This window comes from Callorhinchus milii, unplaced genomic scaffold, assembly GCF_018977255.1.
Source record: "Callorhinchus milii isolate IMCB2004 unplaced genomic scaffold, IMCB_Cmil_1.0 Scaffold17, whole genome shotgun sequence".
Lineage (NCBI taxonomy): Eukaryota > Metazoa > Chordata > Chondrichthyes > Chimaeriformes > Callorhinchidae > Callorhinchus > Callorhinchus milii.
In genome coordinates this window covers 14,088,202-14,108,830 of record NW_024704758.1, presented here as the reverse complement: position 1 = coordinate 14,108,830, position 20,629 = coordinate 14,088,202, and the positions used below count along the sequence as shown (strand labels likewise).

The 20,629-nt window shown below is 39.4% G+C and overlaps 1 protein-coding gene across 1 annotated transcript; it reads left to right on the top strand.

The window, feature by feature from the left end:
* The first annotated feature begins 2,217 nt into the window (after positions 1-2,217).
* Positions 2,218-20,127, top strand: qser1 (glutamine and serine rich 1). Its single transcript, XM_007887769.2, has 13 exons — positions 2,218-2,321; positions 3,541-3,702; positions 4,480-8,256; positions 9,176-9,465; positions 11,413-11,529; positions 12,441-12,574; positions 13,206-13,423; positions 14,002-14,067; positions 14,991-15,128; positions 15,834-15,931; positions 16,548-16,694; positions 17,131-17,226; positions 17,608-20,127. Exons 2-13 carry the CDS (start codon positions 3,567-3,569, stop codon positions 17,746-17,748), a joined length of 5,358 nt encoding a protein of 1,785 aa, XP_007885960.2. The 5' UTR covers positions 2,218-2,321; positions 3,541-3,566; the 3' UTR covers positions 17,749-20,127.
* The last annotated feature ends 502 nt before the right edge of the window (positions 20,128-20,629 follow it).

Below are 20,629 nucleotides of genomic sequence, written 5' to 3'. Positions count from 1 at the left end.
AAACTCTAGTAGGGCCATGTAACAATGAGACATGTGGGCTGTGTAGCAGTGATTTGCATTGCAATTTTTTGTGCCAAGCCTTGTGGCATCTTGCCCAGTGCCCGGCAATATACCATTTGTGTGAATAATTCGAGCATTTTATTGCCCATTGTCTGTATTTAGTTACTAAAAATTAACATTAAAATACTGTTGTCACCTGGGTTATTTTTGTCCAATGAGAAAATTGCAGTAGTGTCTTAGTGTACTGTACAAAGCAGCACTTGTGTCCAGAATATAGCTTTTAAAAGCACCATCTATCTGCTAACATTACTGTGTGTGGGAGAGTGCAGTTTGGATAAAAACTAGTTGCCATTTAAGTAAGACTGTGCACTGTATGTTTAATCTATCCTCCTCCACCGCTTGTCCTCCCACCTCAACCTTCAAGGACCTGTCCTTGAGTGGTTTAGGTCCTACCTCTCCCAACGTCTTCATTTTGTCTCCGCTAACGACTTCTCCTCCAGCCCCCGCACTGTCTCGTGCGGTGTCCCTCAGGGCTCTGTCCTCGGTCCCCTCCTCTTCACCCTCTATATGCTCCCCCTGTGGTGACATCATCCGCAGACATGGGGTTAACTTCCACATGTATGCGGATGACACCCAACTCTACCTTTCCTCAACTCCACGACCCCCGATGTCCTAACAGTCTGCCTGTCTGACATTGAGTCCTGGACAACTTTCTTCAGCTCAACGTACGCAAAACTGAGGCCCTCCTGATTGGCTCACGTCAGCGCCTCCGCACCTCAGGCGCCGACACCATCAGCATCTAAGGCCGCACTCTCCACCTCTCAAAGCCATCAGGAACCTCGGGGCTCTGTTCGACCCTGAGCTGTCCTTTCTCCCTCATATCCGCGCCACAACCGGCACCGCCTTCCATCACCTCCGAAACATCGCCAGACTACGGCACTACCTCACTCCTCACGCGGCTGAAACTCTGGTCCACACCTTTGTCACCTCAAGGCTGGACTATGGGAACTCTCTCCTCGCCGGCCTTCCCGCCACCTCCCTCCACACTGCAGGTCATCCAGAACTCTGCAGCTCGTGTACTGTCCCCCACCAGACACCGCGACTACATCACTCCCACCCTCGCCCTCGCTCGCCTCCACTGGCTCCCCATCCCCCAGAGGATCGAATTCAAGATCCTCATCCTCACCTACAAGGCCATTCACGGCCTCGCTCCCTCCTACCTCTCTGACCTACTATCCCCCAACCTACCTGCCCGTACCCTCCGTTCCTCTGGCTCCGGTCTGCTCCACATCCACCGCCCCAACCGCCCTACCATCGGTGGCCTTCAGCCTCTCAGCCCCGAGGCTCTGGAACTCCATCCCCCAGTGCCTTCGCCGCTTCCTCCCTTTCCTCCTTCAAGGCCGGTCTCAAGACCTTTCTCTTTGACTGTGCCTTCAGCTCCCCTCTCGACTCTCTACCCCCTCCTCGCTCCCTCCCTTCCCTCACCTGACCATTTCCCCCCTCCTCGCTCCCTCCCTTTCCTCCCCTCACCTGACCATTTCCCCCCAATGCTCGGGTCCCGACCCAACTGTCCAGTGCCTTGGGACGTCCTTCCGACGTGAAAGGCGCTCTATAAATGAAATCTTGTTGTTGTTGATAATCATTGTGCAAAATAGTTTCTGAATGTTTTTAAACTATGCAGAGCCAGTACCAAGATAGTTTCCCAAATCCATCTGGCAATTTAATTGCCAAGTACAGTAACATATATCTTGGGAACTGAGGTTTATTGAGCGGTAACTTTTCATTCTGTATTACTCTGTTTTACTATACAATAAATATTTTTGGAGTGGTTCTAATTTTTGGTGAAGGCAGGATGGGGTGATATTTTTTATCGTACCTGCTTAGCTTCATCAACACAGCGATCTACAGAATTCCTCTCCTAACCTTTGAATTGATAATTGGCTGTTTGTGGTATCAGGTTATATGCAAAATAGCTGCCCATTTCCTTACCAAAATAGTTTATATAAAGTGCTTCAGGACATTTTAGTGAATAAAGAAAGCACTATAGAGACGAAAGATCCTTCTTCTTTGCAGAACTATTTATGTACAAATTACTTGTTACTGCTGGAGCAAGAATAGTCAGTATAAATCGATCCTTATTTTCCTTTCTAGTTTTTATAAACATTGCCCCAGTAGCCACATCTGAATGACTATTCTGTTTTCTATATTTCTTTCCAGCTTGAGCTATGGTGCATCACATCCAGAAACTGATCTTCTCCATCGACAGGCTTACGCAGCCTCTCACCAGTTGCCTGGCTATGCCACAACACATCATCCCACAGGTACAAAAAATATTATTGCTTTGGTCATTTCTCCCAAATGATTATATACATTACCACACATTTGATGTATTCAAAGCATATTATCTCCTCCTTCGACCGTGCCTTCGGCCACCCTTCTACCTTAATTGAGCCAATGGATCTCTGTGCCATTACTTCTAAGCCCTAACAGTACTCGAAAAAATAATTCATTTAGCATTCTTTCCACTCTGTTTTTATTCTCTCCACAGACTGGTCCTGTTTTCTAGTGCATGTGTCTATGCTCTCCATGGCTCAATCATATGATCAAAGAAAATGAACATAGGGAAAAGGAAGGAAGCGATAAAAAATCAAATCAAATGGAAACCAGGAGCAAGAAAGGCAGCAAGCAAGCAATAAAAGGACAAAAGGATTAAAGGAACAGATAAAATTAGGGCAGATTTTAAACTATTGACTGAACAAAAATAAATATAGGACAAAAGTTGAGGGGTAACAAAAAAGGTGGAAGAAAAAAAAATAGCTGTTTAATCTCCGTAACACTGCAAAATATAAAAAATTTGCTTTCTTTGTAAGTCTGGTTTTAATAAAGTGTAGTGTGTGTATTGAAGCTTTGGCTTTTATTGTATCTTTGAAATGCAACCTTGAACTTGCTTGCAACAGTTAAGTAATGAGCCGCCTTTAAAATTAGCAGATATGACCCACATGAGTCTAGTTGTTCGCTGGATGTTGTAATTTAGTCCAGATGTGGTGATGTCACCGCCAGAAAATATTCAGCATATTTTGGAGAGATGACCTTCTAATGGGGAACAGATGAGACAGCCGGGGGGGGTGGGGAGGGGGAGAGAAAAGAGAGCCATTTTGGACTAGTCACTAGAATTGCTTTGTAATCTGTGCATCAGTATTGTTCGTATTTAATTTTAATTTCGTATCTCAATTTTAAATTTTAAATACGTGTTGTTCAATATGTGATGCAAGAGGATTGTACAGTGCGGAGCTAAGGGATGATGCAATCTGCACCCAGTTGAAACTTGTTCATTAATTACTCAACCAGCCCACTCGAGGGATTTCAGATAGCTTGATGATAAATAATCTATGTCTAGGTTTGATTTCATCGGGGAAACTGATTAGTTGCAGGATCTGAGTTAATACTTAGTTGACCATTTGTTGAATGACATAATTCCTATGAAGTGATTTCACAGGGCAAGATTGTCTGCCTGAATTAATTATTTCCCTCCTCGTACAGGGCTATCTGGGTTGTTTGATGCAACAATGCAACACACTGGCAGTGGTACACCTGAGACCTCCGTTATGAACTTCCTTTCAGCTATTGAATCTCGTACTCCTCAGGCTGGACCCACAGCTGCCACCCTTCTCCCCCAGTTCAGAGCTCCTTCATGGCAGACAGGTAAGAATCTTTTTGATCGTGCTTACGGTCGCCTCACCCCTCCCTCTCCCACCCTGTAAAGTGCTCTGGGACACTACCCCGTGTGAAGGGCGCTATATAAATGTTGTTATTTTAAGTGATAATTATAAAGATGTGAGGCTTCCACTGCTGTTAAATACAAATAAATGGATGATTTCCCAAACTTGGGTCGCCTGCTTGGGGAATGGAGGTTTGGAAAGAATGATAAAATACTCTCACCTCCTCCGCTCAAAATATGTCTCAAAAACGATTCTCAAAGCCTTTTATTTTTTAAGAAATCTTGAGATTGACTCTTTTTTTCTGGTAGCATTTCCCCCCCTACATATATATTCATTCTCATCCATACATTTAGGATTGACCAACTTCTTTTGAGTCATTCCATTATTTTGTTTTGAAATTGTAGTAGAACAGACTTGTACTGTGACCAAGGACCAGCGCAAAAAATGTATATATGATTGTGTACATAAATACATTAGATCAAGAGTTTTACTGACTTGTGCTACTTTTTAAAGTGGGGGAGAATAAGCCAAAAAATAAATCCCTATCAGCTCATTAAGTATATCTCAGTTTAACTAATGTGGGAATTTGCTACATTGTCGGGGCCTGAGAGTGGATTAATGTATGTTAATAAATGTGTGGTGCATACAGAGAGAAAAGGTTATTGGGAAGAGATAGAAGGGGTTTTTACTTGTATTTAAAATAACTAGCTGGTGTGGTTGAAATCCAAATGTTGCATTCTTGTATTTTTTAATTGTCTAGGTATGCACTCTTCAACACCGGCCGAGCTGTTTGTCACTGGAGCGCTGCAAGCTTCCGGAACATTCCCACCATCGGCTCTCTCGGCTTATCAGCATCCTTCTTCCTTTAGCAGTCGTGGTTTTACTGGTACGCCATCTTTGACACTTCAAGATGCAGCTTTCAGTCCGACAACAAATGGACTTCTTTCACCACATGATCCTTTGCTTCAGATCAAATCTTCTCAAGCAGCCGTTCCTTCCCCGTTGACTTTCGACAGGATTGGTAGTACTGTTTTAAGTACAAGCATACCACAGTCTTCAACATATCGTTCTGCTCAAGAATCAGCTCCCCATCACCTCCAACCTCAATTTAGTTTGTTGCCTTCAGCACTTGGGTCAGCTCAGCAAGCCTCTCAACCGTATGGCACATCAGTCTTTTCTAGTTCAACTGCTTCCATTGAAAGGGCACTTCAAAGAGAATGTAGTGTTATTAAGCATCACCAGCGGCCTTCCAGCTCACACTCAGTGCAGGCTCAATTACCAAGTTCTCACCACGCTTTGCAAGGTTTTCTTACCAGTGGGAATGGAGTTAGTTTTCAGGAAACATCCAGACATGCCGGTTTGGCCTGTAGCCCACTTGGAGATCAGTCTCAGGTGAGCAACGGAGGACCACAGCAGAAAAACTCTGCGGTAACAATTGAGCAATCGCAGAGCTATTCATCCACGATTCCATCACCTGATTATTCATCAAAAGCAAAGAACTGTTCCTCCTCAAGACCAGCTCAACGGTCCTCAAAAACTGCCAAATCCCAAAGTGAAACATCTACTGTGCAAACACAGAGTTACTCCACACCTACACAAAAGCAAAGTTCTGTAATATCAAGCCAGTCGCCAGTATATTCTTCAGGACAAACCTCAAATCTAATTATTTCAATTAGCCAGTCCCACAATTACGTTTCAACAGAGTCTCAAAATATATCAGCGGTCAGTCACTCAGAGGTATTTTCTTCTAGTCACCCTGAGAAACTGACGTTGAGCAAATCACCAACGTCTTATTCTGGTCAGTCACAAAACCTAACCTCGGTGAGTCAAACACTCAGTTATTCATCTGATCAGTCACAGGTGTTGCCTTCAGTTAGTCACGCTGATTACTCTGGTCAACCACAGAATCTGTCTTCTATTAGCCAGGCACAAAGCTATTCTTCTGGCCATTCTCAGGGTTTGCCTGCTGTGAGCCAGTCACAAAACAATTATTCTGCACAGTCGCAAGGTTTGACTACTGTTAGTCTTTCACAAAGTTATGCTTCTGGACAAGCCCTCACATTGACATCACATACCCAGTCATTGCCATATTCATCAACTCGTGCCCAGAATTTGTCTGTGTCAAGCCCTACACAGAATTTTATCTCTATGCATTCTTCGCCAACTAGTCAGTCACAAAGTGTTCCTTCACCTCAGTCTCAGACGTTCTTGTCAGGAGTGCAATCACCTACTTTCACTGCATCTCATTCACAGAGCATGCAGAGTACTCAACCACCCACAGACCTAAAACAGTCTTACATTAAAAGGAAATCTGATTCAGATTTATTTGTTTCATCAAAAGAAGATGATTTTCCTATTCAAGATCTGCTACACCAGCAATCTTCTCTTGAAGCATCTACGCCAGGTTTACCAGAAAGTGGAATTGGAGAAGAAAACACAGTTTATGGTGTTTCAAAAGCAGATGAGCGATATCTTTCTCAGAGTGTCATCAGGAGTAATTCTCGGCTGGAAGACCATGTTGCCCTCCCTCTTCAGGGATCAAAAACTGATGATGAAAGAAAACATGATCATGTAAAACAGTTTGATGTGGCCAGGACTATAGAAGCAATGGTCAGTTCTGTGAATCAACATAATCAGCAGGTTGGGAATGCCAATCATATGAACACGCACGACCTAAAAAAGATAGCTAACCCAGGACAGTCATCACATATAATTATGGGTGCTGAAGACTTAAAGCAGCCTGTTTCTCTGTTACAAAAGGCACAAGAGTCGAGACCCCAGGCTCATCAATCCCAAGTCAGTAATGCGCCACAACAACTGCAGCCTCACACAGCGTGCCAGCCTCAACAGTTACAGCTGCCTAGTGCACAGGTACTCCTGGAAACCTCTCGTGAAATGCCCTTGTCTTTAATACAACAGTCAGTAGCACAGCAGCCCCAGTTACTACAGTCGGGGCTGGGTCAGTCACAGGCATCAACACAGTCTCAGCAAATGCCAAATCAGTCTCAGGCCTCGCATCGCCAGTCACAGTTTCTTCAACTTGAGAGGCACATTGCCCAAGCCAACGCAGCACAAACTCAACAGATGCTACAACAGAATTCTGAGACCATAAAGCTGGATGGTGCAGATCCTTCAAAACCACTACAGCAACAATTGACCCCAAAAGATCATTTTGATCAATCGAACCAACAGGATTCGAAGTCTCAGTTTGTCAGCCTGAGTTCTGTTTGTTTCCCAGAATCTATGTTGCTCGGTGATGAGAGAAACCTCTTTTCTGGTGTCGAAGATGTATTTTCTGCCACTGAGGAATGTGAGGTGACTCCACAAGAGTTTGCCAAATCTGCTTGCAACGAATCAAACATTCAATCTGCTGATGGTTCAAAGTCCACGTTTCAGACTATGAACGTAAGGCATGTTTCAGCCAGTTTTCACACCTCGCAGCCTGTGATAACAGAACAGCAGAATCTCCATAATCTGACATTGAGCAACAATCAGATGAATTTGAATCTAGAAGCAGTATCACTGGAGAGTTCAGCTCAGTCTAAAACGTCAAGCCTTGATCAGCAACGTCTCGGAGCATCAGACCAGCACATACAGCCAGGTCTGACCTCTCCAGTTTTGAGCTCCACCCAAAACATCAATGATCAGGTTGCCGGAGGTCTTAAACGGCAGGATGTTAATCCAGAATCTGAAGAAGAAAATGATGACATTCCTGATGATGGTGCCATAAACAATGCGAAGGATCCAGATTTTATTCCCAGTGGTAAAAGTAACACTGACGAGAGTGCTGTATCAGACATTGATTATAACCTGGGTGACGAGATGACAGCGGGGTCTGGTAACAAAAGGAAATTGAAACGACCGATAAAGCCTAAGTCAAAACTGGGCGCACTCCCAGAAGGCTGGCCTCACAGTCTGCCTGAGGAAGACGGGAGCCTGGACTTGTTGCAGGACGGCAATCAAAAGAAGCGAAAAGGAAAAGTACGACCTAAAGACGGTTTAGAGGATGACGGCAGTGGTCAGAAACCAGTCAAACGGAGTGGACCAGGTAAACGTCTGAATTCCAAAGATTCGAACTCGTCTCACGACAGTTACTACGATAGTTACCATCAGCAGGAGAGGATTAAACAGAAGATCAGGGAAGTTGAAGAAAAGCAACCCGAGGTTAAAAGTGGTTTCATCGCGTCCTTTCTAGACTTCCTGAAATCGGGACCTAAGCAGCAATTTCCTGCGCCTTCTGTACGTATGGCACATCGCAGTCGGAGACCATCTACCAATGCAATGTTCCCACCCCACCCTCCACCCAGTGTACCTCAGCAGTCAGCATCGCCTGCCTTAATACCTGCTGAAAGTGGATCTGCCAGCCCTTGCAAAAGGTTAGATGATGATCTGAAGAAAAACCTGGAAGCATTACCTTCATTTTCCTCTGATGAGGAAGATTCTGTCGGAAGGAACCATGATCTTCAGAAGAGCATTTCCTCGGCTCTTTCAGTTTTGGATGATCCTTCTGATAAAAAGGAAAAACGGATTAAAACAGGTAATACAGTAGTATTTATACTGTGGAAGCAATATATAATTGCCCCTATTTTTTTAAAAGAAAGATATTAGTAGAACTTGGGTGTTTTTTACTCATAAAATACGCACCACTACATCTCTTTACAGTGTATCCTGTAAAGCTCTTGAGTCTTGTCAACCAAGTGATATGGTGCTATATTAAATATGAAGATTATGAGGCAAGGATAATATTTATGTACAGTATTACAGGAATGTGTCTACGGAGGTTGATGCAAAAAAGAATCTGAATTGGGCATTATTGATTTATCTGTTAAAACTAATGGCAAACGTAACAAAGTGTGGTGAATTATGCAGCAGATGAAAAATCAACACTCTGCACCTATGCCTTCTAAATCTGATTTTATTTCCAACAAATATTGAAAGACTACACATGAAAATATTATTTTCCTAATAATGAATACTAAACGATTGACCAACACTAAAACATTCACTTGTTGTGGCACAGTATAGCCTTAGAGAATTGGATATCTAAACTCACATTTCCAAAGGCTTATAAACAATGTTCATTTCTGTCTAACAGGGAAAGTGAAGAAAAAACATTGTAAGTTTTGTCTTTAACTGCCAATTTATATCTGCAAATAGCTCAAAAGATTGCGCCTTTGTTACTATGAGTCTCTATAATTGTGTTCATTCCGCTGAAGTGGCTATTGGTAATAAACCTGAAATGCATGTTAAATCCGTGTACCAATTAATGTTTAACAGTACATTGTTTATTTTATTGTAGTTGCATCCAGATTAAATAGATAAAATGAAAAAATAATCTTTTTTGTGGCTGTAATTGGAAAAAAAAAGTTAATTAGGCAGGCAGATTATCAAAAGGTGTGTTTACAAAGTTTTGGCTTTTATTTGCATTCAGTATATCATAATTTTTCTTTCACTAGAGTCAACTGCTGAGGGTGCCACGTCTTCCGTTTCTGTTATCCAGCAGGGACTAGCTGGGACAAATCCTCCTCCGGCTTTAAAAGAGGAAATTCAGGAACGCGTCGATACTGCAGAATCCCTCGAGCAAAAGGAACAGGATGATCTGAATCCGGCAGAACGAGCCACTAAGCAAGAATCGGTTGCTATCGAAGGTTCGACAGATGAAGAGGATATTGAAAGTGGAGGGGAAGGCATGTACAGAGAGCGAGATGAATTTGTTGTGAAGATAGAAGACATTACGGCTCTTCAGGTAATGTAACATGGATTTGAAGATTTTTGCTTTCACCTCACAGTTCAAGGGCTCCGGGACTCTACCCCATATGAAGGGCGATATATAAATGCATGTTGTTGTTCTTTCTGTCAGATTTAAATTGAAAGAAAGGGGTTATCAATTTATACGGCTGAAAGACATATTTGGAAAAGTGAGGTTTCCCGAGGACAACTTTATCTGAGTGGTGACTAACGTCATTCTCTCAAGATTATGAGTTAAGCTTGAAGTCAAGTATGGGTTCTGGATTGAGACCAGCAGCCAGAAATGTATTTTACATTTTTATTCAAATAAGCATTCAAGTGCACGCCTTTAATCCCTGTGGTTACATTAAGGAGTTATTTTGAGGTATGGTTGTCATGTGTACGCTGGAAATGTCTTTAGATTTGGTTTTAAAAATATAAATTCTGCTGACATCAATGCTGCTCAGTGGTTGGCAACAGAAGGTGAATTTCCCCAGGCCCACCATAAAATACAATACAAAATGAAATTTGTATAGCGCCTTTCACATCGGGAGGACCTCACAAGGGACTAATCACTTCTCTTTTCTCCCTCCAAAAAAGCAAAGTGCACTGTACAGATCTGAATTTTATCTAATAGTCCACTGAGAGCTGGATACAATTTATGAGAAAGTAAAGGTGATGTTGAAGTGTAAATTATACTTGTGCCCCTCTGATTGGGGGAATCCAGGATTCCACCACCAAAGGCGTCAGGGGACTCTTTATTACAGCACTTTTGATTTTTTTTCACACTACATTATTGTACTTTGATCAGAATAGCTAAACTTGGTAAAGTACATCATGCTATTCATTTTAAAGGCTTTGAAATACTTATAAATGTTTTTCTGCAGATGTGGCTGCTGCTATGACAGCATGCTATATTTACATGTAGTTGGAAAACTAAACAGGATCAATATGGTTTTATTGTTTTGTATAATTCAATCCGTGGCTCCCTTCACTATTAATGAATGTATTGTTGTATTTCCCATCATGTTTTCTGGTGGCAATAACAAAAGATTTACAGCTTGCTTATTCCAATATATGTAGTCTATGTACAGAACGGTGCAGCACACCATTAAAATATTAAATATGCTCCACGGATTCAGCTTCAAATCTGCCAAGTGGCAGAGTGCCAATTTCCTGTTTATCTTTTGAGAAAGACTACTATGGATACCCGACGTTGTTGAATGCAGCTGCTTTTAAAGAAAATTATTTGTCTTCTAATGTTTGAGAATATAATGTTTCTAATATAAAAGCTCACATGTGGTTGATTGCACAACTAATGACGGTACACGTATTGGTCAAATCCATAACATATATTTAATTATCCAAGATTATTGACGTTTAGCTTCCAGACATAAATTCTGCCAATCCCTACCATTTCACTCCTTTCTCCCACAACATATAATCTCCCCCCTCCCCCCAAGAAAATGGCTGGATAGTAGACTTCTCCAGAACATGTGCCACATTCCAGTTGTAAATCTGTGGAGGCTTTTCCATGTCACTGGTTTCTTGGCTGGCAATCTTGTAAATATGTAATGCTGGTCATCATGATTTTATTTATCTGTACATATAAATGCACAGAAAATACTCCAGAACAAAGTTGAGAATGTGAAGTATAACTTGTAGCATCAGGGCCTTGGGACGTGCTCCTGATGTGAAAGGCGCTATACAAATGTAGTTTTGTAGTGTAAGTAACTTTCAAGTTGCAAGGGTTTTCCATTCAGTTGTTCAAAACAAGTTGAAGCTACACTGACTGCATGGAGAAAAGCAGCATCTAAACTGATTTACACACTTGACATTAGGTTAAATTGACCCAGTTTGAACCCTGAATCAATTCAACAATGTTTATATTAATATTATTATTGCATATAAGAAATTGAAGCATTTTATCCTTTTCTTTCCAATACTAACAACCGTTGTTTTGCAGATGGCCTTAAAGACCGGAAGAGAACCTCCTGCTATATGGAAAGTACAAAAAGCTTTGTTACAAAAATTTATGCCTGAAGTCAAAGATGGACGGAGACAATTTTCTGCTACCAACAGTGTAAGTGAAACCTTGACTTTTTAATACGAAAACCATGCTTCATAAAGCAGGGTGAATGTCAGTGGTTGTCTTACTTAGATTGTTTTTGCAGTATAGTATTTATAATTTAGCAGGAAAGGCTGAAGTGCTTGCAGCAAAAATTCCGCTTTCCTGCATGTTACAACCTGCTCTGATTTGGCTTATAAAGCTTTCTTTCTGCTGCTAAAGGATTACCCTAAAAATGCAGGTTGTTTTGTCATCTACGTTTGTGCTTATTGCAGTGGTGTTGTATGCAATCAAGATTATCACATATTTTAGGTACTTTTATTATCAGTTTACATTTCTGAATTTGAGCCTCAAGAGTCAATCCGTAACCTTATGGTGAAGTTCCGTACCGTATTGTGTTTTTTTTATTATTGCTGCTTTCTTCATGTGAACAACTTAAAATGTCATAAGTCCCACTTACTTTACAAGATGCAGTAGTATAATGTTACTTGGGGAGATCGGGTGTGTATCTTGTTCAGGCGTAAATTCCTACCTATCAGACAGCATGTCTAGAGCATGGAGTCATTTCCTGGTTTAAAAGATAAGCTGCACGTTTAAACCGTTCAGGTCCACAGAATTTCCCGCCACGAGCAGTACGTTATTGGGTTATTTGTCCTACGAGAAAACCATCAAATTCACTAACACTTGAGGTGCTTCAGAATTGTGAGTGTCGCTCATAATTATATCCAGTGCTGTATATTGTTTATTGACCTGTCAGGATTATGGTGCAAAGCTTTGAGGAAAGCAACAATAAAGCAATCTAATCAGACATTCTGTATACATGAAGAGGCAGTGAGAAATAATGGAATACTAATGAACACGGTTATTATGGAAAAATTATTTTCCAAAAGAACTTTGGTTTAAATTGCTCTTTTCTTGATTTACAGTACCTTGGATATTTTGGAGATGCAAAAAACAAGTACAAGCGGGTTTATGTAAAGTATATAGAAAATGTAAACAAGAAGGATTATGTTCGAGTGTGTTCCAAAAAGCCAAGAAACAGACCTTTGCAGACTTTGAGGTATGGAAAATTGATTTTTTTTTTGTCCATCAAGAACAACAATTGATGCATTTTAATGCTGATGAGATAAATGCCAGCTTTATGTTGATGCAGATAGTCATAAAGCTTGAGTGGGGTATTAATTAGCACTTGGAATTCTGACAAAGCACAGTGAGCTTTCTGTTCAAGTAATTGAGTATTAGCATTAACGTTGTCAGACCACCTACTGGCTGAATTCAGATTTCAATTTTGTATTCTTATGACAATACTCACTTTGTAAAGAGGCAGGCAACGGAAGCAGTTTAGCAAGTTACCAAGTGCAGAAGTATAAGCGAAAGTAACTGCGGAATTTCAATACTGACGCTTCTCAATTGGTCAACGGACATACAGTTACAGTTACACCCCCCATTGCAATGTTTCTTGGTCTATACAAGCTCAAATTCATTTTTCGTAATATAAGAGAATAAAAAATTATTTAACTATAAAACCGATGAATAATGCAGGCTCAACTTTGATTTTTAAGGAAGTAATGAGTCCAGCGTTAGTTAAATGAATAATAGCATTTAGTTCAATGTTTTTGCATAATGTGACGGAATTAATTTCAGCGCACGTACGGTTATATTATTCACTATTGTTACAATTTTATTTCCAGACACAGCCACTCGAGGTCCAGCTCCAGTCACAAAGCCTCTGTTGGTAACTCGGCATCGCATAAAGGTTCCTCAGCGAGATCCAAAGCTAAACAGGCTAAACCGGTTAAGCAAGCAAAAACAAAGGCTGAGCCACCACCCAAAAAAAGGAAAAAATGGCTCAAGGAGGAGCCTTCATCGCCCTCAGACTCTTCTCCTGAAACTCAAAGTGAGGAAGATGGTGAGGCCCTGTTCCACTTCATATTTTGGTTGTTTATAAGTTTTAGTGCAGTGAGTCCCCTGAATATTCTTTCAGCGCCTTGGGACGTCCTCCCGACGTGAAAGGCGCTCTATAAATATAATTTTGTTGTTGTTGTATTAGGATCATCCTTCAAAATATAGCTAATATATTGTCTCTTAGCCTTGTATTACAAAGGGTGGATTTTGCTGTAGAGATTATTATTTGGGGTTATTTGAACATGCATTTTGCGGTTTCTGAATGATCACCGAAAAATAGGTTTTTTTTTGTTTAAAGCAAGTAAATTTTGTTGCCTTGCCACAAATTCTTGTGTTGCCTTCTGAAGGGAAAACAACAATTAAGAACAATGAGAACTCAAAGATCACAACAGATATCTATCTATAGGGGCTCTTGAACTGGGAAAAAGCTAACCAAGCCATGGGCCACATACTCAAGCATCCTGTTTATATATCTGTACGAGGAGCATTAGGACACCTTACAAACTCTATTTGTGGGGGAGGGAGGGGAATTGCTAATTGGATTTTTTTTTGTCTTTAAAATAAAAACGTCTTTCTGCTCAGATACTGCGTTCGTTTCAAAAAGAAATACACATGGAAGGACACTTAGAAATGCTCAGCAGAAATCAGGTTTGTGAAATAATTAATATAAGCTTGCTCCAGGATTGCATTGCATTTTTACCGTCCATTATCTTTTGCAATTAACCATGGTATAATGTATTGTATAACTTATCAATCAGTTACATAAAGAAGCTGTCCCACAATTTCCGCTGCCTAACATGGGACGATTTTCTTCTAATTGTTGCCATAGAAACACTCTAAAACGGCTTGAGAAGACGAACAAACAGAAGATTCAGACTAGAATTTCATGCACAATCTCCACAGCTATGATTTGGGCTAATGAACTTGTATTCAATTTAGAATCTCTACTTTTACAGTAGATCATATCCAAGTGAAGTTATTAAATTGGAAATGATCTACCAGGAATCAGTGGTTGAACCTTTCACGGAATGACCTGGTATAAAATTAAAGAAAAGATGGATTTGAGCAGTTCAACTAAACTTTCCTCATTTTTTTTAAAAGAAAAGTTGGCCTTAAATGTGGTTATAGCTTTCCATGAATCATGAGTGTGCCTGGATACAGAGTGCATTTCTTTGTGCTTATCAGTATAAAACTATTAGAACTTATGTGGAAACTGTGCATTATTTCTTTTAGAAAGATATTTTCCTATTAAAAAATGTTTAATTTATTTCCTTACAAATTGGATAGGGGGGGAAAAAAATCACATTTGTGTCAAAACATCTATGTAAATGAATCGATAAACAGTAAAATGTTTTGCTTTTAGCTCTATGCTTTTGTTTGGCTTTTGCCAATTTTCTACCCTTTTTTGTCCCCCTCCAACTCTTGCTGGGTTGCGAGTTCTTTTGCGTATGCAGAGATGATGTACCTATTATTATTATTATTATTATGATGTACCTAAAGATACAACCAAGGTATTTTAAATGTCTGCCTAAGCAGCACATATAATACAATTATGATTTAATACAATTCAGAACGCTCCCCAGCAACACCGTATGTTGCCCGTTTCCTGAACACCAGAACGATGAAAGAGACGTTCAAGAACTATGTGGAGCTGCTCGTCAGTACTGCTCTGGATCCAGACATGATCGAAGCATCAGAAAAGAGTAATGGTAAGTTCGGATGCTGCTTCTCATTTTTGCTCGTTGCATTGTATTAAAAGTTGTCCTCCCGACATGAAGGGCGCTATACAAATGTAAGTTGTTTTTGTGGTTTCTTAAATTAACCAAATTCGTAGATCAATTTACACACATCATTTTTAATGGAGAGAACAGTTAAATCATTTGCAATTTTTCTAATTTCTCACAAAACTCACCCTGTGGAGGATATTGTGGGTAAATTAGTGCCTCCCAGTGCAGCGGAGCAGAGCATGGTTGTATATTACTGTATTGTGCTGTTAAACTGTGATTGGGGAATGGTGGCTATCCAAGAACTTGGAATGCCTGACATTTGTAAATCTCAGCATCATAGGTTCGGAGTAACCAGTGTGGCCTCAATTGTGCTGTAGGTTCAAGTTCATTGCATAAACCTATGTGCTTAACCTCATTCCGTAGAGCTGTGTATCACGCAGGGGAATCACAGCTGCTTTTAATCCTATTGATGTCATGAATTTGCTCTTTGCCATAAGTCCTGCTACAGTTGAAGTGAGGAGCAGGAACTCCAGCTGCTTTTCTTTAGGTCAGAATTGTTATGGTCACCTCACCTAAATCGGCACAGGTGGGGGAATAGATCCTGTTGAATGTGAGTTTGATCAATTCACTGTTATCGTGTCTCAACAATTCCTTGAATGTTTTGAGTGTAAATATAACCTGTTGCAGATGAGCTGTATTTGCCACACATGAGGAAGATTGATGGTATGCTGAACGAGACCAAGAAGAGACTGATCACCAAATTCCCACTAGAATCAGCGCTCAAGGTGAGTTTTTTTTCCCCCGAAAAGCACAAACCATTTGCCATTCTGTAGAAATTGTAGCTGCTGCTGTAGTCAAACTAAAGTATGCATAAACATTGTAAAAACAGAACAAAATTAGTAGTTATTTATTCCTGTGTATTTATTGTGTATATGATTTACCCACTTAATTATGCACTACTCTGTAGTCTATATGATAATAGTAAATCATTTAATTTGGCTCTTTTACAATGTTACACAACCTTGAGTTAGTACATAGATGAATTATGTTCGAGATATTGAGGATTCTAGTTATTGGGTTCCACTCCACCATTTCCCTACTTCCTTACCTGTGAAGACGTGCTAAGCATATATAGATATGACAATCTGTCATCTATTTATGCTTCTACATTTATGTTTGTGCTTGCCCTGGCTGCTGCTTCTCTCCTCTTTAAATGGAGCAGAAAAATATTTTTCTGTTTTTGGACACATCTGAAACATGTTTTGTTTGATTGATTTCTTAACAGAGTTACGATACGTGTGTCTGCGTTGTTGGAGTACTGCATAATCTGGAACGGTTCACAGTTCGATTAAAATAAAACCTTTCCAGTGGGTGCATTTGTTTTATTATTCTGTTTTGCAGACTGCGCTGGAAAATCTTCCTGACTTGACAACAGGTGGCACAACTGCAAAGAGCAGTAATCCGACATTGTCCAAAGTTAAAATGAGCGGTAAAAGTTACAACAAGAAAACTCTACAGCCAGTAAAACAGGGTGCTAAGGGCCCAAAGGTAAACGCTTTGATACATTTGCATATTTTGATAAACAATAATAAATTGGTCACTTCAAACCACAACTGTTTGTTTGGCTGCTGCATTTCGCCCACAAATATACTGTCAATTCACTTTACAGTCTATTCTGTGAAGCGCTTTGAGACGTCGAGAAGACGTGAAAAGCGCTATATCAAGTGCAAGGATTATTATTTTATTATTATACATACTGCTCTGTGTGCAATTGGCTGCTGAGTTTCGCCCACAAAACACACAGTCTCTCCACTTTACAGTGTATTCTGTGAAGCAGTTTGAGACGTCTCAACGACGTGATGAGGCGCTATATCAAATGCAAGGATTGTTATTGTTACTTTTTCTTCAAATAGGCTGCAATCCAAAATTGGATTATACTGGAAATTACATTTTGCAAATTTTTGTTTTGCTGTTTTAACTTCAGGAGTTTACTGTGGACCCGGAGAAATTACAGTGCTGTACTTTATATCACTCTCTTCATCACTATAAATATCATATCTACCTTATATGCAAGAAAGAGGTGAGTATTAATTTTCTATTGTGCAATGCATCATATTAAATTACAGTATAGTAAAATAGATCATGGTCATCTCATAAATCATTGTCATTTAGTGTTCAAGTTCCCTTCAAAACAAAAGCACAGCCAGATTTATATTTGAATGGAGCTCAATCTCTGTTTTGGAGTAGTAGATAGATTTAAGTTGAATGAATATTTTCAATAATCTCTTGGTATTGATAGATACTCCTTTATTTTGAAGGAAGTAAAATTGATCTATACAATGTCTGTTTAATGTTAGACCATAGGTATAGTATATGTGTGTGTATCTATGCATTCAACCTGTTGTTTGTAATCCTTGAATCCTATTTCTAACTTTTTTTAAAAATTAATTGTTTTGGACAGACGGTTTCCATTCTAAAACAGAATAAAGATCTCGGCCAAGTTGACACAATCCAGCAATGTATGGAAAATCAGACGTGGGTGGAGAACCTCTTCGAAAACTTTGGCGACCTTCTGACACAAGCACAGCAGAAGTGTTTATAATGTACATACAAGGTTTTTAAACAGTCACATGGCACTAATCTGATATCACAGGGACATACTGAAAGACTAAGCCTATACTAAGGGCACACATGGGCCCTGACAGACCTTATAACTTGGCTCTACCTAAGGAGTGTGGTGGCCAATAAACAGATTTTGGCGTTGGGAGTATATTAATTATGTCTGTAACCACATTTTTACTATGGCCAATGTTTTTGATTGATTTGTATTCTGTAAACTTGAGGTATCGAGTAACTTTTATTTCCCCAAATAAAAGGAAAATTACTAAAAAAAAAACAAAAAAACTTTTGTGACCGATCAAAATGGCAAGGCATGCAATAAGTATATTATGATTTTCTTTATTAATGTAGTTTAAAACACTTAGGAATGTTTTGTTCAATGAGAAATGCTTTATAATTTGTTTACCTGCCTCTTGCTGGCCTGCAAGTTGAGGAAGTGGGGGTAACAATATCTTTCTGATGTCTGCCTACCAAATTTCCATACATATTGTAAAGAAAGTTGGTGTCATGGCGTTCTTTACAGTAAATTTGTCATCACAAGATATATAATTTTCTTTGCTTTACAGACTCCTTCTACTTAATAAAAAAAAGTTCAGGAAACTGGACGTGGAGTTGGTGCAATCCTATGGCTATTTGTGTCAATTCTGCTAATGAAAATGTGATGAACACATCTATTTTCCCTCTTTAAAGAAAAATTATTTTGCCTTTATACCCATATTTCTTTAAAAATCTAAATTGTACATTTTATCTCATCAATAGTTGTATTTTTCACAGAGAAAATATTGTGGTTTGAAATATATTCATGTATCTCTAATACACTCTGCATTGTTTTCAGTAAATCCTTTCCATTTATATGTTGATCACACATTGTATACTATATATACTGAGGTAAACTCCTATCTCTGTTTTCTTGTTAATTCAAGTTTGCTTCAGTGTTTACCAGATATGCATATTGGACTAGTTTTGCCTTTTAAGTGTAGCTGTGTTACACATTGCAATTATTTTCTGATACATGAAAATAAATTTCCTACTAAACAAAGACCTAATGCCAAAAAAAACTTTTTATATTATACCAAGATAATTTTTTAACAAGTCAGCAATATGTACAGTACATTTGTAAAAGTAGTTTAATTTTCCTTCATTCCTTGTTTTCTACTGTTTTATATGGAGAATGGTTTCCAGAATGTTGTGTGAACTGCTTGGTTTATTTTTGGTCTAGACTACAGGTGTTTTACTCTACCAAAGTAATCTTTTAAACTGATTACCATTTTAAACTCCTCTTCCTACACTTTTCATTGCTTTATTTATGTCTTGCAAACTAAATCATTGCACTTTCACATTCTAAACGTTTTCAAAGAAATGACTCACATTTTCCTTAAAATTTTACATTTTCGGAACATCTTTTGCTCTGGACGGACAGATGGGAATTTAGGAAGACTGGGGAATGAAATGCTTCTGCACTTTGGGAGACTGGTGTAGAATAGCCAGACATAAAATAGGCCCAACAAGAAGCCTAGACCTCAACACAAAAGAATGCCCACAAAGTCTTCAATGAATTTTTTTTCCATTTTCTACACCAGCTATTACTCTTGAGTGAGAAAGCCAAATTTTTTGATGATTTTGGACTTGGACCCACTTGGAACTAAATTGAGATTGCTGAACTCATTTTGAACGGCATCCATAAAGCTTTAGAGAGACGAGACTTTTATCCCATCAGTTTGGGCTGGGTTCAAACATTGAGCCGGTTTCCTGATTTAGTTTTCATCTTACTAATATAAAACTTTTTCCTTCCCTTCCCTCGTAAAGGTTTGATCTAAAATTACTGGACATTTGATGCCAACTTTTCACGCAACATTTGGTGTTGTGGTCCATTTACTGTAGCACTCACTTTGTTATAATAAAACGTTGCTTGGCTGCTGAGTTTCTGATGTGTATGGGTGGAGGGAGAGAGAAAGGGTGTAATTTTGGTCAGTTTCTATTATGACTGCAGTGTTGATTTTCTACCGCTAAATGTTACTGCCACATTTTAAAAATATGCTGGTTAGAGATGGTAAAGAGGACATTTTTTGAAGTTGCGTCAAAACGTTGCCTGAGAGGAAACCTATGATCACGATCTGAGTGAAACTGAAAATGTCATATCGCCATGTTTCCTTTATTATTTTGATGTTTTGGTGAGTAAAGGTGTAAAGGAATATCAATCAACATAACTAATGTGTTGTGTAGTTTATTTTACACTTGGGGTGCATTGATCATGTGCATGGCACAGGCTTCTCCAAATCAAAAAAAACACTGCATACGTCTAGCATACGCCTGGATATTTCACTGCAAGTCTTGGGATGGACTTTATAAATGGAATCTTGTTGTTGTTGTTGTTGGACTTGACTTATTTTAACGTCCAGTTTATTCAATATTGCAATGTAGAGAATGTACCAAATCCCATGGTGACATCTAGTGTCAGAAAATCATACTACAGAAGAAAAATCAATGCAATTGGCACTTGGGGTAGTGTCAGATTATCGACCTTCTGCCTTTTTGAGATCCTTTAAAAAAAAATGATCATCTTTAATTGAATTGATGGACAGCTGGATTAAAGAGTTTTATGTTCAAAATAAACTTGGGGGAAGGTAACACGGAAGTGAAACACTTTGCAATTTTTAGCACCCACATTACACACACCAAAGTGAAGCGCATATTTGTGTATAGCTTAACTTATCCCACACTCACAAGACCATCCTTAGCATTAGTGACGCTTTTTTTTGTTCATTTGCCACAATAAGCCATTTTTATTGTGACTGAATGACTGCTCGTTTGTATGTGGTGGGGGTTCATGCATTGTATGGACTGCATTGAAAGTATTCAAACTT

Coding starts and splice junctions, on each gene's coding strand:
- qser1 (XM_007887769.2), top strand. CDS start 3,567: ATGCAACACACTGGCAGTGGTACACCTGAGACCTCCGTTATGAACTTC. Junction 12,575..13,205: donor AGACCTTTGCAGACTTTGAG/GTATGGAAAATT, acceptor TTTTATTTCCAG/ACACAGCCACTCGAGGTCCA. Junction 15,129..15,833: donor AGCATCAGAAAAGAGTAATG/GTAAGTTCGGAT, acceptor AACCTGTTGCAG/ATGAGCTGTATTTGCCACAC.